Source organism: Lepidochelys kempii, chromosome 10, assembly GCF_965140285.1.
Source record: "Lepidochelys kempii isolate rLepKem1 chromosome 10, rLepKem1.hap1, whole genome shotgun sequence".
NCBI classification, from domain to species: domain Eukaryota; kingdom Metazoa; phylum Chordata; order Testudines; family Cheloniidae; genus Lepidochelys; species Lepidochelys kempii.
In genome coordinates, this window is record NC_136389.1 from 64,229,018 (window position 1) to 64,256,255 (window position 27,238).

The window sequence follows — 27,238 nt, forward strand, 5'->3', positions numbered from 1 at the left end:
ATCTTCCACTTCTTGTAAGCTTCTTTTTTATGTTTAAGATCCGCAAGGATTTCACTGTTAAGCCAAGCTGGTCGCCTGCCATATTTACTATTCTTTCGACACATCAGGATGGTTTGTCCCTGTAACCTCAATAGGGATTTTTTGAAATACAGCCAGCTCTCCTGGACTCCTTTCCCCCTCATGTTATTCCCCCAGGGGATCCTACCCATCAGTTCCCTGATGCTGTGCCTTGTCATGCTCATTAATGTGAGATTGATTGTGTAGTATTAATCTACAATCTTTGAAACTGCTTCGCTTGCTAAATCTTGTTGAGGATTGAAAGGTGCTTGATAAATCCCTAGAGTGCCTTGTTTCAGAAGAATTCTTCTATAGCTGCAACCAAGACAAATAGGCCTATGACACAAGCCCCCGCACAAGGGAACTCTGCATGCTGGTGGCACTGGCATGGCGCCCTTGCAATTTTCCATACCGTTAACACCTGTTGCTTGGAAAGATAAAGAGATCAATGTGTTTATAGCAGCAGATCTTTAGCTCTCCCCTTATGAAGTACCTGTCCAAGTTTCCATAATAAAATCTTGTGCTTCAGCGTTTTCTAACTTAACTGAACAACTTGTTCTAGGCAGCATCTTCTCCTATGGAGTCTGATCCAAAGCCTGTTGAGGTCGATGAGTCTTTTTAATGAATTTCATAGGCTCTGGATGAGGCCCCAAAAGTTTTACCTTATTTTGCTGTTTAAAATCCTGTAGCCCCAAAGAGATCGTACATGAGCAAAGCCTCAGATGGTCAGCAGAAGTGATGATTTTACAGATATTTGGGCTCCCATCATTTACATTTTAAAATGGCTGTTTTCAAAATGAAACTTGACAGGATGTTTAGGGTCCCTGGCCCTTGCACAAATAAATGGAGCTTGGCGCAAAGAGATTTTACCTCTGACTCCTGATGCAAAGGCCAGTGATAGACACAGGTCGTTGCATTCAGGGTAGCATGGGAATTTCTTCATCTGGTAGCTGAGAAGTGTGGGTAGGGAGGGATAATTGGGCCATTTTCCTGCCAATTCCTCCAAAGCAACCAGCAGATGTGGCGCAGTGTGCTGGGGTAGTATGCTACACTATTTTGAGTACTGCGCACTGCACAGTGATGAGTTCAGGGAGGGATTTTTCCCTAAGCTCCCATAGGTCAGACACAATGTTCAGCACAGTGCTGTGTCTACCAGTTCAGCTTTTTCCATTTTGAAATGTGTTAACTAGATAGTAAAAAGTCAATATCTGTATTAAAAAATTAAAATTGGTAAAATCCTATCAGAACTTGGGGAACCAGCAAGATTCCTATGCTAAGTGACCTTGCAAGGTGAGTAGAATCTCTCCACCCACTGGAGCCACCTGTTGACTATACATCATCAGTTTGGATTGTAAGCTTCCTTGGGCAGGACTTTACTGTGTGCAAAATATCTAGCCCAGTGCTGGGACTTTATAAGCAAAAAATACTTCGGCTTGGTAACTTTTTTTTTCAAGAACATGTTTAGTATACTGAAAAGGCATTGTTGACAGCTCTTCATGGTGAATTTTCATGATACAATAGTATGTAACTACCTTAAATTGCTATTTGTTTAATAGGTAAAAACTGCCTGCATAGATAGATATTTGACAGGCTTTACGAGGTACCAATAAGCCACTCAGATCTCTCAAGTATAAATAATACGCATGCTAAAAAACTATAATTTGTGGCTGAATGATTTCTTTTTTAATGCGGAAACCTTGCAAATATGTATCTTTATTTCTTCTGACACATCATAGAAAAGACAACAGAAAATGCAGACGTGCTTCTCTCTGGCAGATTTCCCAAATGTACTTAGAGTTACCCACCCCATGTAAGAGCTTCTCTGTATAGAATATGCAATGACTTTGTCACAATTATGGACATCAGACAGAGGGTTTTCACAATCCTTCATTCTGCAGATGTTTCAGCTCAGTGTGCTGATCAGCACATTGCCCCAGGGAATTGCCTTGCTGATCAGCGAAGCAACTGTGCACTCCTCTGGTTCATACCTAGCGCACCCTTTCCATGGCAATTATTAGCTTGGCACTAATAGAAGCCAATACATGCAATAGAAGAGCAGTTTCAAAATACCAGTGGTGCATCTTTCCTCAGAAGAGAGACTGTAATTATTCTATGTGGTGACTCCCCTAGTTAGAGGTAAAGTATTACATTGAGGATGTCTCTAAGGATGCATACCAGCTCCTCTGCATAACATCATCCCTGAGTAAACACATGCATTTGGAAAATCAGGCATAAGGACTTGGATATTGGAGGTGCCTTTTTAATAGATCTATTTAAAAATATTGCTATATATAAATCCTGAGTATGGGGACAACTTTATGGACAACTTTATTGGTACTGCAGTCTTTAAGACAAAATTCTTTGCTGGCATAACTCCATTGACTTCAGTGGGATTAAACCAGCAGAGAATTTAACCCACAGTTTTTTTCCATATTCTCTCCTTTGCTAAAACAGAATGTCAGCATCAATTTATGCATGGTTGGCTGGAGCAGTGTTTGCTTTTAAGCAGTAAGCCCAACAGTTTCCAAAGCAATTGATGATTTTGAGTGTTTTCATTTTTGGGTTCCCAAGCTGAACCACCTTGCACCTGATTTTTAAAATGACTGAGCAATGAGCACCAGCAGCTCCTACTGACTTGGATTAGAGGTGGGAGTACTCGACACTTCTGAATACAGGACTCACATTAAGCATACAAAAATGAAGGAACCAAAAATATCAGTGACCAAGAAAATTTGGACCTTAACATGTCCTTGAGATGGTCAAACTGGTAGCTAGCCTCTAGTGTCCTGTATTATTCTAATACTTTAAGAATTTAAAACTTGAGCGGTCAGTGCCAAATTCTGGCACAGAGAATTCATTCATAGTAAGACAATTATGGCAACATGGCCACCCAAGGAAGTACGGAGGCATAAGGAAACCCTTTGATCTTCTGGACTACGTGGATCACAGCTTGGGGGGAGGAGAACAGACATGGGTAGCAGCTTTATTCTATACTCCTCACCCAACATGGTTCCATCAAAGCTAAACATGTGCAGAGGGGAAGTACTCAATCTAGGGAAAGTAAGTGGCAGAATATTTCTTCTCTTGAGCAAAGGGGGAAATCAGAAACCAGAATGTGATTCTCAAAGTCCTGCTCTGTTCCTGTAGTCCCCTCATAATGTTACAATCTAGCCCTCAGTCATTAGCTGGAGGGAGTATTTGCATTTTTCTTCATATCTAAGAATATACAAGGATAGCGTCTCTCCTGCCCCCTTCCCTCCCTCTGCCCCCGGTAAACCTTTAGGCTTTGTTAGTCAGAGTACATTCCTCATTTACTATTATGCTAAACATTTGACAAGTAATCATCTCTGGAAGGAAAATGATTTACTGCAGCAGTCTAGGGGTGTCCTATCTATAACAATAATAATACTTGGCACTGTTGTATTCAAGCTTGTAATTATGTTTAAGAATGGAATACTGGTCATGACTGGATTTCTCCTACTTTATTTCACTCAAGTGGGATTCATTATATAAGACTTTGAGCCATTTAACACAATTGTGTGGAGGGATTTAATTTTTGAGGTAGGAGAAGGAGCAATATGAGCAGGATTCTGTCTAGGCCTGATGGAAAGTTTCCCATTGAAATTTTTTTCCAGTGGAAAATTGCGGGTTCAGTGAAACAACTTTCACAGAAGTATCAGCTTTTGTCAAAATACGTTTTTTGTTTTGTTTCAGAAAAATCAGTTTTTGGCTGAAAAATGTGTTTGGGTTTTGGTTGCCAAACAAACAAACAAACAAAAAAGACCTGTTTGGGGGTTTTCAGTTTTTCAATTAAAAACTAAAATGTTGTGGGGAAAAAAATAATTTTCCAGCCAGGTCTAGATTTGTCATTACAAGTAATCCTTATTGTTTCTGCACCTGCTATAATGAGAAGCAATGGGTTCCTCTGTAACCCAGATACAGGGGTTTCAGATACTGGTATGAACTGTCTGACTAGTAGTACAGCAGCAGTACCATGGGACAAGTGTAGCGAACCCTCTTGAAGAGGAGAGCTATTCGTTGGCTGTGCATTAGCACAATGGGTATTTTTTATGGATGATTGCTTAAATGGTGCGTGCAGCTGAGAGTTGTGGGGCCTGGTGGTGGAACATGGTAGGTCTCACAGGAACATGTGCCATTTGGATTACTTAATCCCTTCCCAAAACCCTTCTGAAATCTGTGCTGTCAATCACACAGTGGTCTCCACCAATTTATTTCCAACGTTTCATTCAATTACTTACACCTTTTATTGTCTTCTTTCCAGGTATACCTATTTGGAATGGAAATATGAGGGGTTTTTGTAATGCACTTGAGTGGTTTTCATTTAGTGTATATACTGTAACTGAGCTTCCTTTTTCTCTTTTCTATTGTAAACTTTATTGTGTTTGATAGATTTTATTACATACGCTCCCTGGTTTCATACCGTTTACTTCATTAGTCATAAAAGAATCAGGCTGTCCCATCATTCAATCTACTTTATTATCCTTTATTCTTTTCTTTTTTTCCCAATGAGTTCCTTAAAAACACACCTGCCTAAAACTAAAGAAACTTTAATATCAGTAATAGCCACCTCATGTATAGAAACTCTTTTGCATGTGAGAATACAAAGAGATCTTTGCTGACCACATGGGTCCAGAAACAGAAGCCTTGCCCGTGGAAAGCTACCAGCATTATTACCTTCCTTTCTTAAAAAAAAAAAAAAAAAAAAATTTAAAATCTTTATTCAAAAAAAAATCTCAGTGTGCACAGCCACAATGGTTTACTAGACTGACTGAGGATGCTGATTCAATCAAGCTGCTTCTAATGACACTAGAAATACTGTAATGGATGGAGCGTTCCTGGCCTGACCTAAATTGGATTAGATGGTTTACTAATGTGATGTAGGCAAGCCAAATCAGTCTCTGATGCCATGAGGATTAATCTATGGGGACTATTTGATTTCTAATGTCCATGTGTGTGCTAAAGTGCAGTCATATCTTTTGATTTAATAAACTATGTTTTAGACTTCCGAGCAGTAAGCTCATTTGAGGAGAATGAGCTAATTAGTAGAATCACCCATTTTAAAGGAAGTTTCATAACTTGTTGCTAAATTGAAGAACACTAAGTACTTCAATCTTAGATGATTTGGCTGCTCACACAAATTCTCTTTGATAGTTTAAATGCTGAGGACAACACAAGAATTTGGTGTTCTCTGTTAAGAGACCAAACTTAATGAAGCTAGTGTATCCCATTAAAAACTCGTTGTTGAACTGAGGAGCCATAAAAGACATATATCCTTATAAGTCGTAATATATTAGATTAATCAGAATGTATTCCATTCATAGCAGAACTTCATTAAAAATTAAGCCTTTTAACATGAGAAATTTGCAGCCAAATAAATGCTTAGAAAGGTGTGGGTATATGTGGGAGGGAGAGGGGGAGAGAGATTGCACAATAGAGTGCTTTTTGTTGTTGTTTAGAATTATTTTTTAGAGCCCAGATGTTAGCCAGGCACTTCTCAGAAGACATGGAAAGACATGCTTTCTGTCCCAAAGATCTACAATTATAGATGAAACACAGCAAGTGTGGGTGGCAAAGAGATGAGGAAGGATGAGGGTTACAGATATGTGAAACTGAGGTTACATGGTTTAGGAATGCGCACATCTGGGTACATCTGTCATAGTATAAAAGTTTTATTGACATGAATGTAAAATGACAGCATTACTCAAAAGTAGCATAGTCACTAACGGGTGGTCTTGCACCCACTGAAGTCAGTAGCAGTTTTGTCATTCAATTGAATAGCAGCAGGAGAATTGTCTTTATCAAGTTAGGGTATCCATAGTATAATTTTCCTTTCTTTTTCTACAGCCGTGACATGGAATAAACTATGGACTCATGGAGTAAACTACATTTATTCTGTACCCTTCACCCTCTCAACTGCACTCTGCCTTCTACTCTAAGCTGGAACTACTACTAATATTCCAAACTTCTCAACTGGTGAAATAGTAATGAAGTAGAACTTACCAAAACTTTGTTTTCTTCCTTCCACAAATAGGGAATTTCCCCACCGACTTATACTGGTCTCAAATCCAAGACTGACATATTTTTCAATCCTAGAATTGTGACCGTTTTTAGATCTGATATCCTGACTAACACCAGCAAAACATGTGTTTCTAACCTTAGCCATTCACAACATATGAAACCCCATATATCCCTAGAGTGGAAATTACATGGTGTTCTGTGTTACATGCAAAGAGTTCCATTTGCTGTAGTGTTGTTTTACATTTCCATGCAGTTCTCATCTTCAGCTGAGATTTTTCAAAGGAGCTGAAGAGGTATGGAATCCAACTCCCGTACACTTCACCATAGTGTATGACGGTTTGAGTCTATAAGGAGACATTGTTTTAAGAAAATATACCCAGAAAGTATTTCCTTCAGACAGTTGTTCAGCCATGACATTTTTCCCTTTGGGAAAATGTTGATATCTAATAAACTGTAGCATCTTTCAAGTTAGACCACTGGCTGTAGATCTTTTCCAGTAATGATAACTGACTTGTGATGTCTCAATCAGGTCTGGAGGTCTCTGGAGGTCTTGCACATATTGTTTCTAGTATTTCTGTGTGTTTCTGATGCTGAGGGCCAGCTTTTCAAATACATGTGCTTAAATTATACATACAAGTACACTGATGCATGTACATAAGTTGAATATTGCATTTATGCTGAGCAATTGTGTGTGTTTGTGTCTGTGAATATACAAATGCCAATTTGTTTTTGTACCTTGATGCAATTATACGCTTGGGTTGCCTACATGCTTGGAAATTTGACTCTGAGGGATATAAATCATACCATGTTGTTCTGCATATGAACTATTGCTAAAATGTACCTGTAGTGCCACTAGTGAATTCAGAAGTTGGACGCAGGTGGTAATAAGCTTCACAGTTCTGATTCTGAATCACAGTAGTCCATTCTTTTAGTGTGAAATTCCTAACACCTGTGCAAAGCTGGAGTAAAGGGCATTTTGGGATGAGGGGGATGGAATTTATCACCCCAATTTTAGGACAGGGCCCAGAGTAACATAATCCATCGGTTGTGTACTGGCTCCAGTCTACTGTCCCTATTGTAAATGGGGTTTGAGACCAGTGAACTCAGGCAACTGATGAATTCACTGGCATGTCCCCTTCACTCTGCCAACCCATCCTGAATCACCTTGCCTGCCATGGAAGTAGTGATTGATATACAGAGTTTCAGAGCTTGCTGGATGGCTGCCCTGGGGTTAGGGACAGACACTGCTGAACTTGGAAAGTTTGGGGGAGGAGGGATAATTCTTCTCACCCATAGGGAGAACAATTATGGGTATTAATTCTGCTCTGACAATGAGTTTCTCCAAACTGGGAGGCTTGTGTGAGGCAGGGAATGGAGGATGTTCTGTTTTGTAACTTAACTGAATGTGATATCAAATGGTAGGGGTTTGATCATTTCTCTCTATTTAAGAGCTGCTGGATGAATATATTGACATTTATTTATACCATATGAAATGGTAATATCCATGTGGTAAAACCCTTTTTTTGCTACCATATATTACCATTAATAATAAATACCCACATGAGCTGTATTTACTTTGAACTTGTGACTTGCTCCCCTGCACTCTGTCCACTAAGACCCCAAACCTCTAAAGCTTCTTTGAAAGAGTTTTAAAGAGTGTGCCACAAACATGTGCCTTTCTTTACGCACATGTGGCAGGTTGTGATAAGTCAGACTTTGAAATCATGACTCACTGATATAAGGAGATGCTATTTTAAATAATCTTGTCTAACTTTCCTCTCTGTCCAAGACTTATATCTGGTTACAAAGGTACCAGGCTTTGCAGATGTAGGGCTGCGATATTAAATAATCACAACAAAAAGTTTTCTGATAGATTCCATGTATCTGAGCAATTTGAAGATAGTGTCAGTAAAGTATCATCTGTGTTTTGTTAATGCACTGTTATATCAACAGCAAACTGCATGCGACATTCCTCAGAATATTACAATATACAGTACGAAGACCAGGTCTCATGCAGAGCATAGGAATAACTATAGAGTGATGACCTGGAACAGCACAAGACTAACACTCTGATTTTGTATTTCATCTCTTTGTACTCCTTGACTTTCAGAAGCAACCATTTCATAAAAGTCATATTTGCTTTCCTTTGATTTACAATTATTGAAATTTTAATAAGGATTGTGCAGCGACTCCAGACATCACATACTGTCAGTGAGGAATTATAACTTTATTGCAGCACACACTGACAGCCAACTCATAAAAATGAATGACATTCTATATCATAACATCTCGTAGGCTGTTCAGCATGTTAATAGCTCACTTCATCTTTCTTTAGCATAATGAGGCAGACAGTGTACCAATATTCAACGTGAAAATGAAGATTAAGAAAATTTGAACTGAAGCAAGAAAGTAACATTTAACAGAGTATCAGCCAACATTCGGATAAAAAGTTTCAATTAAAGTACTATTAGCAAGCCTTTTATCACTGGAGCAAAGCTTTGTTACCAAAGACCAACAGTTATTACAAGAAATGACTGTTTCCAGCTGCACTTGGCTTTTGAAACTACTTCTGATAGGGTCTATAGTCTTTTCTTGCTGCTTCTGCTCATATATCCCTTCTAGGTTCAGTTGGATAAGATATTTAGATCATGCTGTAAAAAGCTCTTTTTTTTTTCAGATAGATCAAATTAAAAACTGGAGAAACATTGACACGAGAGGATTTAGTGGCTCAGCCACATTTCTAGTGTACTTTTCTGCAGTCTATTCCATGAACAGATGAAAATATTTTGTTTCTAATCAATAAAATGTTATCATCTATACCACTGATTGGCGTATTTGAACATATCTGAAGGTATATTCATCAATGTATTTGAACCCGAAATATGCAGTTATAACAAGAACTGCATTGTACAAAAGCAATAACTTAGATACACTTGCATAAATGTAAATGACTGTTAACTGATCATCTGTACTGCAGAATCCAAGTTTTCTACATCTTCCATTGGCAAACCACAAAGCGCTGTCCTAGACAAAACTGTTCATTATGCCCAAACTCCTATAGTTGTGTTGTTCAACAAATCAGTCATTGTACAGAGCCCTTGTTAATGGAGAGAGATCCTCATGAACTCACTATAGTAGGGCATGGACTTCCCCATACTAAGGCCATGATCCTAAAGCACGTCCCATTCAATTAAATGGAATTATTTATATGAGTAAAGTTTGCACCTGCATAAGTCTTTGTAAGATCAGGACTATAAGTTGCAACTGGATTTTTGCTTTGAGATGAACAGATGAAAAGCTAGCTATGTGCAAAGCATACTATTAGCCATAATTTAGATGAGGTAACTAACCAACCCTGGCTGAGACACACTATGGTTTATGAGAGTGTATCATCTGTTGTGGAACCCAGCAATGTGGGTTCTAGTTTGGGGCATGACACTTTGCTAAGAATTTCTAGGACCTTTTTCCCAACATCTGGCTGTGCCTGGCTAAAATAACTATGTAGAGAATAAGCATATCTTTTCTGGTGCTCTTTGGGGTAGGCAGGCTCTGTAGCAGTTATTACCAGGTTGGCCAGCATCCCTCACCTCTTTAATGTGACTCAACCTTACTCCATACCACCCCAGGGGAGTAAACTGGTGGTATGCCCCATCCCATTTATTTAATTTTTTAAATATTGTCTTAATTTAGCTATGGAAAAGCAAAAGGGGGAGAAAGTACAAAAAAAAACCCCCAAAACCCTGAGGAATCCCAGAAACAAAAGATCCGTTCTTGCCAACCTCTGCAACAGAGGTTTTTGGATTTGGAATAACTAATAAAATAATGTAGAGGATTGCATTGCAATTAAATAATGCATCTGTCACAGTTCTCGGACCAGATTAGTCTCTGCTGATGCAGGGAGAGGCACTGTGCCTGGCTTAGAGGGGTGTTCATCTTCTCACCTGACTGGGACAGTAGGTAGCCTGTTTCCACTGATCCCCTTCCCAGTGGGTTCCTCTAGAATAATGACTGCTAAATCCTCTCAGGGCAAGATTTCATCTGTCCTAGTGACACTCATTAACCAGACATCACAGCCCATTTTTGGGTCTGCACTGACTAGGTTGGGTCCTTCAGCACAGGGGAAGTTGCATGTGCTATGCAGTACTGCAGTCCCTCACCAGATAGGCTTTCTGCCACAGAGGGTCCTCTGTTGCTAGAAGGGGGCACTAGAGCTGCTTGAAACTTGGAATTTCTATTGCATGGGAAACATCAACATTTTGAAGTTACGAATCGGAACAAAACCAAATATTTTAAATTTCCTGTGAAACTGAAATTCCAAAAAATTTCACTTCAAAAATATTTTTCCATGGGCCGTTTCATTGAAATTAAGACATTTTCATGAAAAAAATCTGTTTTTGATGAGGCATTTTCCAACAGAAAATTGTTTTCTGGCCAGCTTTAGCTGGCACAGACCCTGGGTGAATCACTTGATTTTAAAATAAGTCCAAACCCCTATGTAAGCAGGGACTATTTTGAAAAGAGGCTTTTTTCTGACCATGTCTGTATTGTTATCAGCAGGGGGCTAAGAGGCACAAGGTAACACTGACATGCTAAAAGAGCCACTAAAGTAATGTCCAAACTTCAGCCAGCTCTCCCTTCTCCAAATATTAAGAATGTTGCTAAAGGTTATTTGTGCCATTTGTGGAAATCTGTGTGTGTCTGTGTGTATTTAGTTCCTTTTCCTTTACCTGATCTATGTACTTTTAAATGGTCCGTAGTTCTGCTTATTGTTTATTTGGTACAATTTTGGGTCTCTATCACCAACCAAACATTCATTTTGATTTGTTAACTAATTGTCTAAGCTTGCTCCTGGTTTGATTCTTCACTCTTTCAGGCTTTTTATTTTGGGTGATTTTGAAATTTATGCTGATGCTTCAGAACATCCACTTTTACAAAGGATTAATGATTTGTCGAATCTCCTTAGTTTATCAAATTATGTTAATTTTCTTTCTTGTAAAATGGGCCATATATTAGATTTGGATATCTTACTTAATCTTTATCTCAGCCATATAACACACCTTATCCTTCTCATTCATTTTCCCATTGACTGACTAAAGGTTTCTCTCCCTTTCCTTTCTTCTCCTGTGATATTTGCTAGCCATTCTGGGCCCAATCCTGTCTTGGGACCAGACAAGTGGTTCCTTATACCCAAGCACAGTCCTGTTGAAGTCAGTGTACCGCCACACAGGCAAAACTCTTTATGGGCTTATATGGCTTCATCATTTTTCTTCCTCTTTATTTTGCATAACTGATGAGCTATTATAATTTATCCTGTGCCAGTTTAGCTGATGGCATTGCCCTTTGAGAGCCAACAAGTGATACCTGTCACTGATTGTTGAGTGCGTGTTACTTATGTCAGATGATTAGGGCTGCCCACAAGGAAAACAAGGGTGGATATTGATCTGCTTGTGGGAGCACAGGGCAAGATCAGAGACTTGTATATTAGATTCTCAGCTCTGCTATTGATTCGCTGTTTAGCCTTGGGCAAGTCACAGATAAAATAAATACAATACTTGTCTATATCGTATGGCAGGATAAGTTTATTTGTGTGGGATTCTCATTTTCAGATCTGAATCAGAGTGTGTCTAAATTTTTGGGGATCCCACAAGGCCCCACCTCTTCTTAGAGTTTGTTTGTATCACTGGCAACAGCCATGATGAGCACCAGTGAGGGCAGCGCAGGCTACCTGAAGACAGGACCCCACATGGGCCTGGCTGCCTATGGTGGGAGCGTTTCTCAAGTGCGGCTACCAGTGGCTTTTCTTGTGGTCACAGCCTCCTGGGCAGTAATGGGGGTGGGGGGTGCAGGGGAGGAAACAAGCAGCGGCCCCAACCCTGGGGCTGCCAGCAGGGATTGGGCCCTGTCCCTCTCCGGAGCCACAAATGTCCAAGGAGAAGGCAGCAGCTGTGAGTTCCCCACCTTCCTGGGGGCAAGGGCTCTGGCTTCAGCTCTGGGGTGGTGGGCAGCAGGCTCCAGCTGCATGGCAGTAGGCTCTGACCCCCGGCTGCGGGTTCTACACCTCCCTCATCACCCCTGGCCCCTGCCGCCTCCCTACTTACCTCCCCATCTAGGGCTTAATTTGTCCCCTGGCTTGCCAGGGCCGAATAAATCTGCTGTCAAAAGTGATATTTGTATGCTTGCTAATATTACTTTTCATTGCCTCCCAGCTAGCTAGCAAGTCTGCTGCTATGAAAAGTGATATTAACAAATATATAAATATCACTTTTCACAGAAGCAGACTTACTAGCTAGCAAGTCTAAAGAAAAAAAAGCAATCAAAAAAACAAAAGAAACAACAACAAAAGATAACATGCAAAGCACCTTATTTATGTTTCTATTCTATATAGGTCCAGTAAAGAATAGAGACAAAACTGTACACTATTTTTATTGTTGAGTCTGCAAAAAAACCCTACACAAATAAATTACAATGATTTGGACATGTATCTGTGCATATTTTTGTTTTTCCAAAAGTTAATTAAGTATTTTAGGAAAAATTATCAGAGTGGCCACCAAAAAATTTGTTGTGAGAACCCCCTAGCATGCCCTCTGCAAGGAATCTGACAGCCAGAGAAAAGTCCCCTCCTAGAAATCTGGTAACCAAGGGGGTACAGAGAGACGGGTCCACTTCTGATAAGTAGAAAGCTGGCCTAGGAGGGAAAGGGGAGTATGACTGACCATCCCTGGTCTCTTCTAGTGGGGGGGATTTAGCATTCACACCCAAGCCCAAAAGACCAGAGGCTGGGGTAGGAAATACTCACAGGTAGATTTGCAGCTGGTGAAGAGTTCAAAGACCCTGCAAAAGAAAGGCAGAGGTGGCAGGAGGGATCTCAGCTGTCCACTCACAGCACCCCATTCTGACGGAAAGTCTCTCTGTAAGAAAATGTTGTTTTGCCACATTAAAAGTTTCTGCAGGAACATGTCACTTGGCGTGAAATTTAATAATAATTAAAAAAAAAAACACAGAAAAACCTTCAATTTTGACCTTATTCAAGTAAAAGATTTTAATTTTTCTCTTTGAAATGACTTTTCATTTCATTTTTTATTTTATTACATCATAATTTGTAATATAAAATAAGAAAAGTCAAAATTATAACTACAATTTGTATGAAGAAAAATGTTTTGATTAACCCAAAATGAATTTTTTCAAAGAAAATTTTGTTTTGTGGGAAATTAAAGGAAACTACTGGGGGGAGAGGGGTTTCAGCCAGCTCCAGTGCAAATTTGGTCCTGAGCTGTTTTGAAAATTTGGTCTATGGTTCCTGATCCTGCCAACATGTAAGTGTGTACTTAGCTTTTGACTTAATTGGGAGCACTCATATTAAGCACGTGGAGAGATGTTGGCATGACTGAGGCTATAGAGAATCCCCAAGTCTCAAAAGTGATACAATATTTAAGAAATCCACAGTTTGGTGGTTTTTATTGATTTTTTTCTGAAAAGTGTCAGTAATTTTCAAAGTTATATCTATTTAGATTTCTTATGCCCTACCCTAATTCCACCATAGCATGTGAGCTTCACATACCAGTACCAATGAATGTACCTTGGCAACACCCCATTGAGGCATTGAAGCGTTGCTGTGCCCACATTTAAGAGAGGGTGACTTGCCAAAGGTCACACTGAAAGTCTGTGGCAGAACCAGGAACTGAACCCAGCTCTCCTGAATTCCAGACCAATATTTTGACCACAAGATCATCCTTCCTCCTTTTGGCAACCCAAAAAGCACATTTTTGCCAAATTTCCTATTTCTAAACACAATAAGCTTTAGAAATTCAGGGCAATGAGCCTCCAAAATTCAAAAAACTTCATGTCTGACACAGACCCCCCAATCCTTATGCATTAGTTTGCTTCCCATTCCTGCCCTGTGAGTAGAGCTGTGAGAACAGAAGTTTGTTTGTGTTTTTTATTCGGTGGCTAAACCGAAAAATGGACTGTTGGGGGAGGGATTTCAAATTATCCAGTGAAACAAAAAATTAGAAAAAAAAATAATTTTGAGTCAAACAAAACATTTCATTCAATCGGAAATAAAACTTTTTATTTTGTTTTTGGGTTTTTTAACCTTTTTTATATATAATATAAATTGCAGTAAAATTCAAAGCAAAAAGATGTTTTGAACTGTAAAATCAAAACAGTTTGTCCAGATAAAGCTTTCAATTTTTTTGAAACTTTCTTCTTCTTTTTTTTCCCTTCCCCTGGCTGAAACAATTGGCAGATTCAAGCTGAAGTCACAAATAGGTTTGATCAACCCAAATCTGCATTTTTTGGCCCTCCAAAAAAGGTCTTTTGTGAAAAATTTCACATAGCTGTACAGGTGGGAAGCTACCAGTCTCCAGCTACATACCTCTGATTATGTATATATACACACACCTCTCAACATCCGTCTCCTCTTCCTCCCCTGCAACCTCTCCTCTTCCTGCTATTCATTTTATCTTACTCTTTTTTCCTTTCACCTACTACCCTTCCTCTATTGCTTTCCCCTCCCATCTTAATGTTCCTCTTCCCCACCCTCCTCTCCTTTCAGCCGCTTACTTTCTATCTCTGCTCTCTCCCCTTCCCTAACTGTCTCCTTCCGTCCCTAGCAGCAATCTTGATGAACATCCCATTTGCACAAAACTCTGAGTTTTTTGTGAAGAAAATAAGTAAGATCAGACAAACTCCCTGTCACAGGGTGGCACTGGCCTTTTAAGGGTACATCTGTCCAGCCCATGGCAGTGAGCTCTCAGCCGAGGTCAACAGACTTGGGCTCACAGGCTCATGTTACCTAGCTAAAAATTGCTGTGTAGACATTGAGGTTCAGGCTGGAACTTGGGCTTTGAAGCCTAGGGAGGGGAGCTGACCTTGCTGCAACTTAAAAGTGCTATCTTCACAGCTATTTTAGTACAGTAGTGTGAGGCCCAGGCTTAGTAGCTCATTGCTGCTGACTGTGTAGATTTACCTGAAGAGGAAGGAGGCTTGTGCATCTGTGACTGGTCATTTGATGCCCAATTAGGTTTAAGAGAGGGCACCTGGGCCCTAGAATGAAGCAGACCTGGTGAGACAGAGCCTTGGAGAGTCAGGGAGGGCCAATGAATGTTGCTTGAAGCAAAGAGCTGAAGGAGAGCAGTAACTGGGAACCGCCAGTGAGGAGCTTGGAGGAAGCTGTTGGTGAGCACTGGCTAAATCTGTGGACCCCTGATAAGTGGGAGGCTTTGGCAGTGGCCCCTAGGAAAAGGGGAAGATCCAACTTGGTCAAGGAAGCCAAGCTCAGAAGCCAGAGGGTTGTTGCAGGAGGGTAGGTCCCCATGTAGGGATAGAACTCCAGATAGGGAAGCTTGGAGAAGTGGAGCACTGCAGGATGGGCAGCACTTGGGGTAAAAGTGAAGTGTTGTAGGAAGAAGCACTCTCAAGTTGGGGGACCTGAAAGGTGGAGACCTGGATCAGGAGCTATAAAGGAACTGAAAACATAGTGCTGCGATTGACTTTTTTGGTGGGTGACTTGGAAGTGATGTTCCCAGAGAGGGTAATGGAAAACCCCTAATATCTTTATATGTTTACTGTGGGAATTGGAGAGTGGTTTTATTACAAGATTTCTGGGGAACTATGAATAAATTATGACCAGAGGTGGACTCTGTATCACACACTGAGTGACTATGTTCTTTTCATGGGCAGATACAGCCTGCCACAGGTCACCCCTGGTGGGGGTTGCCTTATGACACGCCATAGTTTTGATGTTCAGTTTCTCTTTGTTGCCATTATCAACTTGTTTCCCTAAATTTATCCACTTCATTAATGATGAGACTACATTTATTATTCAGAAAAATACCTCAAATCAGCTGATTCATTGATCCTTGTTTGCCTTGCTTTAAATAAGTCATATCCATTCCTAGGGCTCTTCACCAGTCTAGTTTATATTCCTGCTTACTCAGGGTCAGCTTTCACCTCATTAGAACATGGCTGCAATTACTATTATAATTAAAGAGCTCAATTAATTGGACTAGATTCAGTTAGTTTTCGTCCGGTCTCTTACCTCCTGTTTATTTCAGTGGCAGGTAAGAAGGGCGTAGTGAAACAGCTTTTGCAGCAGTGGCATATATTTGATTTTATCATTAAGTCTTAGTTTTCAGATCTCATCTCATATTGGTGAAACTCAGGAGTAACTCCAATCAAGTAGTGGGGCCAATTTATCCCTGTGTCATAAGTGAGTTCAGTGCAGGGCTTGGAGGCCTGATGCAGATGAGCACCACTCTAACTTTTATGTGGCTGCCAACGGCTCATAGAAACTATTGCAGCAGCCAGGAAGAGCTAGTATGCAACAGCAGTCTGGATAGACCTCCTGCACCAGGGTCTCCTGTGGAGGAAGTCATAGAGTCAGCCAAACTGGCTCTACAACAGACAGGGATGTCCCCTGTGTTGGTGGAAAGAGCCAGCTTGATGGTTCCACCACATCACTAAAGCCAGCACAAATTTATACTGATGTAAAGCCAGTGTGTTTTGAAGGTTGAAGTGTGTTTTGAAGATTGAAGGTTTATTTCTGCCCCCTCAGCGGGCACATGCAGACAGCAGCCACCCGCCTTCCCAGAGTCTTTTCCCAGGCCTAGCAGGCGAGCGGCTGTATCCAAGGGAGAGGACATTAAATAAGAGTAACATGTCATGAGGAGTGGGCTGTACCTGTCTATCTGTCCAGCTGTGCATACATTTCTCCCGGGAGGGGCCGTGCAGCGGCTGGGTGGGCTGGTTTAGACTGGTATGGACCTCACATACACAGGTGTAAATTTTGGATAATTCCATTGAAGTCATGGGTGTTGCAATGGTGTAAATCTGCAATGGGAGGTGAATTAGGCCTTTAGTCTGGCTTTGCACCAGCTCGTAGAGTTGAAACTACTCGGTTGCAAATATGCAGACATGCCCTTCCTGCATCTGGTTACCACAGAGTTATGATGCCATTTACCTGTTCATAAACTTTTTGTGGCTTATAATGCTACTAATCACAGTCCTTTCTTTTTCACCTGGGATTTTGGTCTGGTTCATCAAGCTTCGTTTATCTGTTTTCTGTTGTTGTTTGTCTCATGCCATTTATCTGGGGAATTATTATTGCAAACTACCGACTGACATTTGTGGTCCCTTTTTATTTTTCATTTACAGTCTTCCCTTGAATAAAATCATTGTTTGCGGTGTCATTGGTATGCAGAAAATACTCAAATATACTTTCCAATCCTTACAGATCTTGTGAAGCAGTTGATGTTTTGCATAATTTTCTATGTGATATTCAATCATAGATGTCTTCAAATTCCCTTAAACCTAGTAGGTAAAATATAATCAAGCTCTTATTGAATGCCTGGGTTTCTATTCAAAGATTTCTAGTGTTGCACCTTGGAAGCGGACCATCCAGGAAAGAAATATCAGCTTTTTGCTTTTTTGTTGTTAAAGATTTTGCTTAACTGTTTTGGCACTGTGGTTATCATTGGTTTATTTTGGCTTTTTAGCCTTACGTTTGACCATGCAAGAATCTTTTTTTTTTTTTTTTTAATTGTCTGATCTTTTTGCAAAAAAAACTCATGGTTTTAACCTTCATCAACAAGGAAAATGGCCTTCTTGTATGATCAGTGCAGGCTCTCCTGTACCACCCAGGTTTAGCTGTGTACAGTTTGCACGTCAGGGCCGGCCCACAACATTTTGGCACCTGAGGCAGGGAGCTCAAATGACACCCCCATTTCCCCTCGCTTAGACCAAAACTTTAAAAGGTCTCAGTTCTGCCTTCTTCCTGTTTTACTCCTCTCATGATACTGCTCTGCTACCTACCCCAGTAAAGGAGAACTAACAACTTAAAATGCCTTGTTCAAAAATTTTAAGTAACACTTACATTTGCTGTTCAGGCGTTCGAAAGTTAACTTTTCTTGTCTGCATAGTAAACATTGGCATTTTTATCTGTTTGAATAATCAAAGTGGTGCTTTCCCTGCCTTCTTGGTTGCAAGGATTTGAACTGTTCCTGAGGTCCACAGTCAGGGCCAGCTCATGCTCTATTGAGATGGTTGCAAGGCCAACCAGCCTCTCCTGGGTCATTGTGGAGCGTAGATGTGTTTTTATTAACTTCAGCTTGGAGAAGCTGCATTCTCCATCGGCAACTGTGACAAGAATTGTTAGAAGTATGCGCAGAGCAACAAAAATATTTGGAAAGAGGGCGGTCATCTTATTTGTGCACATATATTCAAGACAGCCTTTGGAGTTTACCCTGTTGAAATGTATCTTGAAAGGCTTTCAGTTCATCACCTAAATCACTCGCATCAATATTGCGCATGTCATCAAGTGTCAACACTGTCGCTAGTGCCCTGCATTGCTGGTGTAGGTCTTCTTCAGGTGTAGTGAGGAGTTTTGGAATATCGGACAACATCCCAAATATACTGCTGTGTTCCTTGAGCGGCATGAAATGTTCTTCAACTGACTGTATTTCACAATCTAGCACCTGGTTAAAGAATTCAACTTTGAATTGTTGTTTGGGGTCTCTTATGGGATTATCCCGTGCCTTGTAATCAAAATGTCGTCTTCTTCGGTGACTCTTGTATTCTTGAGTGGGTGGGAAAATAGCTTCAGTGTGAAGTTTCTCTGCCAACTTCTGTGCGCTCTTCAGAACATTTTGAAATCCCTCATCTGACTGGTAAGACTGTAGGTATGACTTTGTTTTGTCCAGTTGTTCCATTGCTCCAGATATATCAAGGTCAACACCTTGGAGTCTCTTGCTTACATTTATTTCAAACAGTATGTCATGCCACAACAATAAGCCACACAGAAATGTGAAGTTACGTATGTTTCTGGTGATTCCATTTCCCTCTGCCACTGTTCTCTCACGAACAGTTCCTGTCATAGCATTATCCTCCATAAATGGCAACTATGGCATCATCTATCTTCCCAATCTGGTGTTTGATAGGCTTTGTCACCTCCACTTGACTTTCCCATCGTGTGGCACTCAGTAGTTTCAGTGTCAGTTCCCAAATGTTGCTTCAAAATTTGCCATCGATGAGCTGATGCAGAGAAAAATACATAGATGCTTTGAATTACATTAAAAAATTCAGCAGCCTTACTAGAAGCTGATACTGCATCACTGACCACCAAGTTCAATGAATGAGAACTGCATGGGACAAAAAAGCTCAAGGGTTTAACTCTCGGATCCGTGTTTGCACTCCTCTGTTCTTTCCTCTCATGTTGGCACCATTATCATAGCCCTGACCTCTTGTGTCAACTATCACAATTCCCGTATCTTCCAGCTTTTTAAGAAGCACATTTGTCATACCAGCTCCTGTAGTATCATCAATGTCAATAAATTCTAGAAAATGCTCTCCGACAGTCACCATTGCAGGGACATTTTCACTAGGTTCTGTTGTTGTTACAAAACGCACTATTAAAGTCACTTGTTCCGTGTGGCTGATGTCAGGTGTGCAATCCAGAATAACAGAGTAATATCTTGTTGACTTCAGATCTGCCACAATCTTCTGTTTGACTTTTGTTGCCAGTAACTGTATGGTCTCATTTTGAATTGTTTTTCCAAGGTAGTGGTGTGTGTACATTTCTTGGGTGGCGACTCTTCTTAGATGCTCCTGGAGTACAGCATCAAACTCCACCATCAGGTCCACAATTTTAAGGAAGTTTCCATTGTTTGGCATATAAAGCTGATCTGAAGTGCCACGCAGTGCTAGGTTTTGGGTAGTAAGCATTCTCACAATGGCAATGAGCCTTTTCAGAACATTTTTCCAGTAAAGGGACTCTGATGCAATCTTCTCTTGATGCTGATCATCTATGGTGGTCGTTAACCTTAGTCTTATCTCAAGCTCTTTCCGCCTGTGGAATGCTCTCTGATGATTTGCTGCCTTCTCATGGCATGCCAGATTTCTAGCCAGATTTTTCCAGTCCTTTGTTCCTGTGGAACCCAATGTGGCTGGAACATTCGACTGGAGGAGTTTGCAACAAAAACAGTCTGCAGCATTCTGGATTTTTGAGTACATAAGCCATGGCCTCTCCACTCTGTCACCATTGGGAATTTCACGCCAGTAATGTGTTGGATGGAAACTTCTATTCTCATTATCTTTGGGGAACATGAAGTTTTTCACTTGCTGTTACCCATGCAGTACAAGGAAGTCCCTTAGGCTGCTGCTCAAGTGGGCCCACAGTCCTGGATCATCTAGATTTAAGGAACTAAGGTCAGCAGCAGCTGTTTCTTGTGCCTCCACCATACTCTTCTCCGATCTACACTTTTTTTCTTTAGGAATGTGCATGGTTACATCCGTTTGAGATGGAGATATGGATGCTGCAGTAGCTGCCAGGTCACCTGCACTGTGACTAACTGGAAGATCAGGCATCTCCTCACCGCTCACATCCTCGCTGGGGCCGAAAGGCTCACTATGAACATTTGTGTCTATGTATCTCAGGAGAGCTCCTTCCTGCTTAGATAGAAAAGCTTCCTTTGCTTTCTTTCTTTTTCTGAATGCTGCCCCAGAGGGGCGTTTTCTTCTTTCACTCATGACTGCTGTTCTGTGCCAGATATAGTGGCTTTCAACACTCAATTGAAGGGAACAAATAAGGAAGCTGATAGCAGGGCCTGAGTGAGGGAAGATATCAGCATCTCAAAGGCCTAACTGGCTCCAACTACTTCAGTTGACTGCCTGTTCTCCTCAAGTGGGTTGAGGGAAGCAGCAGGAAACAGGAAGCTCCCTGAGAAGCTGGTGTTAATCAATCCAGGTTCCTGGGGGGTGCTAGAGAGGTACATAAGAGGCTCCTCCTCCTCTCTCTCCCTGCAGCTCCTGCTGCTCTCTGTTATTCCCTCTCATCTTTTCTCCTGCCTGCCTGTTATGTCTCCTTCCTCCAGCACAGCACTCCACCATCTCTGTGGATCTAGAGCAGAGAGAATACGTATGCATCAGCTGTAGACACAATTTTCTACACTCTGGGTCCTAGTGGTACACCCCCACAATCTGGCACCTGAGGCGGCCACCTCCAGTTTGCCTCATGGTAAGGCCAGCCCTGTTGCAGGTTATGTGCAAATCATCTCAAAATTTTTGTTAATGTATGATTCTCGTCCCACTTGAACTGCTTGTATACCAGGATTCCACTGACTAATCAGAGTTACTCCAGTTACACTATTGTAAGAGGAGAATCAAGCCCTATATGTCCCTAACTTTATAAGGATGAAGGCAGCCTCGTTTATATTGTTATAAGCAGCGAAGTTGGGGTGGTGGAGATGGGGGGGGGAGATCTTCGGAGATTCAACTACTTTCCCCTGTTCCTGTTGCACCCCATTTCTAGCCCTTCTCAAACACTCCACTCTCCATCGATCACCCGGAGCCAGTTGCACAGAGTGAGAATGATCTGGTGACAAGGGTCATTGCCAGTATATTTTAGCATGCACATTAACTGATCTATCTTAGTAGTCACCTCCTTGCTGGTCTTTTTGTGGGGACCTTCACAGCTGGGATCTGATCTCCCAATAGTTTTGGTGTAAACTAATGCAGAGCTGGAATATGACTCTTGTAATGCAAGTATGAAATGTGTGCTCAGTAAAATATGTAACTGTCTTTAACACTTTCAGAAGCAAAGATTCTTCCTAACAGCTCGAAATACTGTAATTACATGTAAGGAGGTACCTCTTAATCCAAAATCTATAGGTACACTGCCAGGTATCTTGTAAAATCTGCTTTTGTGTGTGTGTGCTCATACATTGTAAGAGGTTTTTCAGGCTATGCAGGGAACCATATGGGAGTATCTCAAATTAGCCAAGCCCTTACATTTTAATTATTTTTAGAAAGCTGCTAGATAATTGCATTCATGGTTGAAGTATTTGTAAGGACAGTGAATGATTTCCACTGGTCAGAGTAATAGCACTGAAACATTAGCAAGAATAACGTATGATGCCATAGTTAATTTACTACTTATTTTAAATCTTTTTTTAAAGAAAATTTGCTGCCTGTCTCACCAACCCCTCTCCATAATGTCTGTTTCTTCCCTCCTCCCCCCAGTTATTTGATGCTACACCTAGGTCCTTATTTTATATATTTCATTTAATATTAATATGAGTGTTATTAAAAACCTTGTGTAACAACCCACCATTGTTAACCTTATCACCATCCTATCTGCTGCTTGCTTCTGTTGTTCATGTTATATCCAAAGGAGCAATCTCTGTTTTGAACAATTACTTCATTTTGCTTTACAAAACGATTTTCTCTATAAATTGTCATCTCCGAGTTGGAACTGAGCAGCTGGAGGAGGGAAGGATGGAGTTAAAAATGGCATGGGCTTAACCTTCAATAAAATACATCTAATGAGAACAGAAGGAAGAACGAACAAAATAAATGCACATCAGAAAGCTGATATTGGCTGAAACCAAACTTATTATCTGAAAGTACCCCTGCCTGGTGTTCCTGATTTTAAAAATACTGAGACATAACTGGGAGCTAGGAGATCTGGATTTTATTTCTGACATAGGTTCTTTATGTGCCTCAGTTTCCTCATCCATGAAATGGGGATAATATTTCACTTCCACTCAGGGTACTGCAAGTCTTATTTAATATGCTTTGATGGCCTCAAATGTAAAGGGCTGTATGAACCAAATTTGGCTTTGTTCCACTGGTGTAAATCCAGAATCAGAGACTTACTTTTGAAAAGGAGAGCAGGCTCTCTACATACCAAGTATTATTATTATTATTAGCCATAATAATCACAAATCAGTTTAATGTATAGGTTTTAATTTACAAAAATTGAGATTTCTGTGAGATAGTCTCAGAGGGCATGAAACTACAAATATGCAGGAGTGCAGAAATGTAAAACTGTGCGGTTACTGAGCCATTGTCAACTTACAAGTGGAAACTTTCCTTAATAATAACAAAACATTTGAATGATCTAGAAATGTTAGAAGATAAACTTCAGAATGTTTGTCAGTTACGAAAACACAGGCCTTTATGGGATAAAACTGTAGAGTCTTATGCTTGCATTTATAAGAGAAACAAACATTTTATTGAATCTAAGGACCATGAATTTATTGATATTAAGTCTGCAGTTTCGAGTGCTGCTATGAATCTATTACAGTAAACTGTGGGGATTTTTTTGTATTCATGGCACATATCCAGTCTTTTTTGCGGGGGAGGGGGGGAAATGCCCTAATTTGGTCTAAGTTGCTATTATTTGACTGAAATATGTCCTATAAACCAGAACACATTGGATATTAAATATTGACTTTTCCCTTGGAAAGACTGATTCATTATCTAGCAGAAATTACACTATAGTAAACGTCCACAAGAAAATAGAATCTTTAGTCCTGTATAATTCGTGTTGAAAACTGAAGTTTACAATAGTAGTTATGCCTTTCAGATCTTGCCTTCTGTTCACTCTGATACCTTCCATTACCTGGTGCTAGATGCTCCCTGTCAGGCATTGTTGTTTAAATAATGTTTGTAATCTAATTTAAACTAGCTGTGAGTGTTAAACTGTTTGAACAATCACTGCTACTAGTTTGCTAAAAGTGGCATCACATTTTCTAATTTTCTGATACCAAGTGCAGCCATCAAACAAGTGCTGGAAATTGGCCTTGGAAACTTTGTTGGGGGTGCTAACAAAAATATATGGAATTGCACAATTTCAAGAATGAAAATGTTGCAGTCTTTTACTTAATCGCCTATATACAAGGTGTTTTTTTTCTTTGCTTTTTTTTAAAATAAAAACTAATGGGATTGGATCCTCATCTGTGCTCGGTTCACAGTTGGAGTAATGGAGCATGATGGGAAAGATGGCTCTAAATAATTTGTACGCCTCCCCAGATCCTGTGCTTCCTGGGGTCTGAAGTAGCCCCTGGCATAAGCTAGAGCAACTCTGTGTTTACTCCAATTTACGGCAACAGAAATAATCCAGCAGCCCAGATTGCTGGAGGGCAGGACTCTCTGGCCCTCACCACAACCCAGTCTTCCAAGTATACCGCTAAGCAAAGAGCAGAGGGATCAGGTGACATAAATCAAGTTAAAAGCCACCAGGTGATTTCCTTACATCAGAGCAATTCCATGCGGTACAGTGCAAAGGAGATTTAAAAAGGGCCAAGAATCTGGCTCATTACATACATATGTATTTTTATATATATATATAAAATAAATGGTATATAATGCTAATCATGCAATGTCTAGGTTTGGGCACAAAAATTAAAACAAACAAGACAGCCATAAAATCAACCAAATTATTGGGAGGCAATTTTGGAGACAACCTCTAAAGCTCAGGAACATTCTATCATCAGCATCCAGAACCACATCAGCACTTTAAAAAAAAAAAAAAAAAATCAGACCCTTTTAAGTCTTTCAAGTAGGGCACCAAAGAATCACTACTTACTTTTAGCCCAAAATCCTAATATTAAAACATGTGGTACACTCTAAGGAGACTCAGAAGTAAAGGCCTCTAATGATGTCACTATTGATCACTAAGAGGAAGTGAGCCTGTCCTTATTCCAGACAGTACCGTAATAGACAGGAAGTAAACTAAAATAACATTGTAATCAGCAGTATCAAAGGCTGCCAAAAGTCTAAAAGGGATATCATGTCTGGTGCAACTCAAAAGAAATAATTATAAACTTAAATGCCATCTTTTAAAGAGACCATTCTCTTTCCCTACATATGTTATCTGGGCCAAAAATATTATGTTCTGAACTGGAAAATCATCCAGATGTGTGTTTAAATTTATATCCACCTGCTTGTCATCAAGAAATTAAAACAATATTTGACACACACAAATTTGGCTTCCTTTTTAGAGACTCACAACAAGGATTACTTGAAGAGCTGGTTAGAAAATGTTTGGGGTTTTTTTTGTTTTTGGTGTGTTTGTTTGTTCCCCTGCAAACCTTCAACAAAAACAAAAATGATCATTTTGCATTGATGTTTTTCTTCAAAAGTTAAGGTTTTTGTCATAAAATTGAAAAAAACAAAAAATTCTGTCTGGGGGATTAATCATTGAAAATAGTTGTAATAATAAAAATCATTTTAGGGGGTGGGGTTCAGTTTCTTAACAACCCTTCCAAAACATTTTTGTTGACACTTCCTGCAGAAATTTCCATTCTGACAAAAAGACCATCAATTTTTAAAAAAAGAAAATTCAAACAAAAAATTTTAGCCAGTTGCTTTTATATTGTGCTCTCTCTGCTGATTCTGCAACATCACTTACCAGGTTAGCAATAGCCTCTGGGTTGGGTTTACATCAGTAATACTGGTGCATAAAGCAAAGGTGAAAACAAAAAACAGCAATTTTAATATCACCTCCCTTTTAAACACAGGAACAAAATCAGGGCCAAATCTACAACTGGCCTCCAGTAGATGGCTTGCAACATTTTTGTTTGTCCGTGTTTTTTCATGCACACACTCAAACTAGTACATGAACGCCCGATAGCTGTATGCCTCGCTACCTAATTTATGCAAGCAAATGTGAGCTCTGCAGAATGCACACAAGTCAGTTGAAAAAGTGATTATCTGATGGAAATGCATTTCCCTACCATCTATGCTTTCTATTTTGAACCTTCTAAAAGGCAATTAAGCCCGGTATTTTAAAAAAACAGAGAATTTATGTATATTCTTTACTTCATCTTAACTTGGCTGCTTCCGTTTTTTTATTTGTGAGTATTCCAGCAACTTCCCTTGAATGTTGCTTTTAAGTACAGAATTCATCAGGTGCTGAAAATAGCTTCCCAGACTAGGTGAGTCTTTCCATTGTATTACCCCTATTTGAAAAGAACCTAATTGGTCTACAGTAATAATACGTTAGATTTTAAAATCCTGATACCAACTTACAAGGCTTTGTATGTCTTGGTTCTGTCTTTTGGAGACTTAATCAAGGGGCTTTGTTCCTCTTCTTAAATAGCTTTTATCTATTCTACTTGTACAGACAATCTAATGGATCATATCCATTTACTCACTGTACTCCACAGCAATGAAATGTGATTCCTTTATGTTTTATAACTCCAAAATGCTGTCTATTTTTAGGTCAAAATGAAAAATCCATTTGTCTTATTTAGCTTTTTAAATATTTATTTTATTGTATTTTACATCTTTGTGCATTTGCCCTAGGGCATTTGTACAAAATGTGCTGTAGAAATGTGCATATGGTTGATTTGAGTTTTAAGGCTGACACAACAGGACTCAGGTTTCACTCTCTGAAAAACCACAGGAAAATGATCCGGACTTAGTAGAGAAAAGGGAATATTGCATTTGCAGTGCAGGAAGAATTAGCATTCCATTAAAAAGGAGAACACGATGAAATATTAAAAGAAAAAAATGGGCCAGATTCTTAGCTGGAGCTATGCTAATTTATGCCAACTGAAAATCTGTCCCAGTATTTTTACTGCGGTCTGTAACCTGGGGAGTGAGCATAGAAAGACAAACCAACAACTGTTTGTTTCCTTTTCAGCTGAATGCCTACATGCATAAAAATGATGATTATTATAACTGAGATGCAACAACAGACTCCCAAGCTGAAGTCTTCCTAAGACATCTCTCCATAGGCCAGTAGTAAACTAACATAGTATTAGGGATGGAAAATTTGGTTTCCAGGACCATGCTAATTGAACACTGTAATCCTGATTCTGCAGTCCTTATTTAGGTGGAATAATACTTACTCACATAAATAGTCCCATTGATGCCTTTATAACCTTTGTATGCCTTTGTAGTGGGCCAGATCTTAGTCATGACACCGTTTTTACTCCGTCAAAATTCCCACTGTAACCTACCTTGTCTCTCTCCTAGTCTGGGACCAACACCGCAAACATTGTAATCAAGGGAGTTTTGTGTGAGTAAGGATTTAGTAAAAACTGAGGGCTGCAGGATTTGAGCCAGTGCAGTTGCTTTGAAGAAGGCTATGCTTCCTGCCCTCTCAGCTAGAACTTGGGTATTGTGAGGGAGCCAGTTATTCCAAGGAAGTTGGCAAGCAAGCACGACAAAAATAATAGAATTAGAAGGGGGGAAGGACTTTTTGCAATTAAAATGGCAAGTACTGGCATTTCTAGTATGTGGCAGAGATCCTGCACGTTTTACTCCGGAGTAACAAAGAAAAGAGCTGTGTATGTCACCATGGAAATGTGAATGGAGCTCCTTTTACAAACAGAAATGTATGCCATCCCTTTCTACT

General features: G+C 40.0%; 1 protein-coding gene across 4 annotated transcripts in view; it reads right to left on the reverse strand.

Moving 5' to 3' along the window:
• Positions 1 to 27,238, reverse strand: part of LOC140894943 (zinc finger MYM-type protein 1-like) — a 90,394-nt gene that overhangs the window by 62,325 nt on the left and 831 nt on the right. The window contains exons 2-4 of one of the 4 annotated variants that reach the window (XR_012154002.2): positions 22,199 to 22,350; positions 12,893 to 13,004; positions 5,728 to 6,440 (exon numbers count right to left, since the gene is read on the reverse strand). Coding sequence is in view for 2 of the 4 variants with exons in the window: in XM_073303892.2 (XP_073159993.1) it covers positions 19,252 to 20,196 (945 nt within the window). In the remaining 2 variants the exon portion in view is untranslated. Of the gene's footprint in view, positions 1 to 5,727; positions 6,441 to 12,892; positions 13,005 to 17,968; positions 20,451 to 22,198; positions 22,351 to 27,238 lie in introns of those variants that run through there. The other 3 variants (XM_073303891.2, XM_073303892.2, XR_012154001.2) reach the window with 3 other exon arrangements.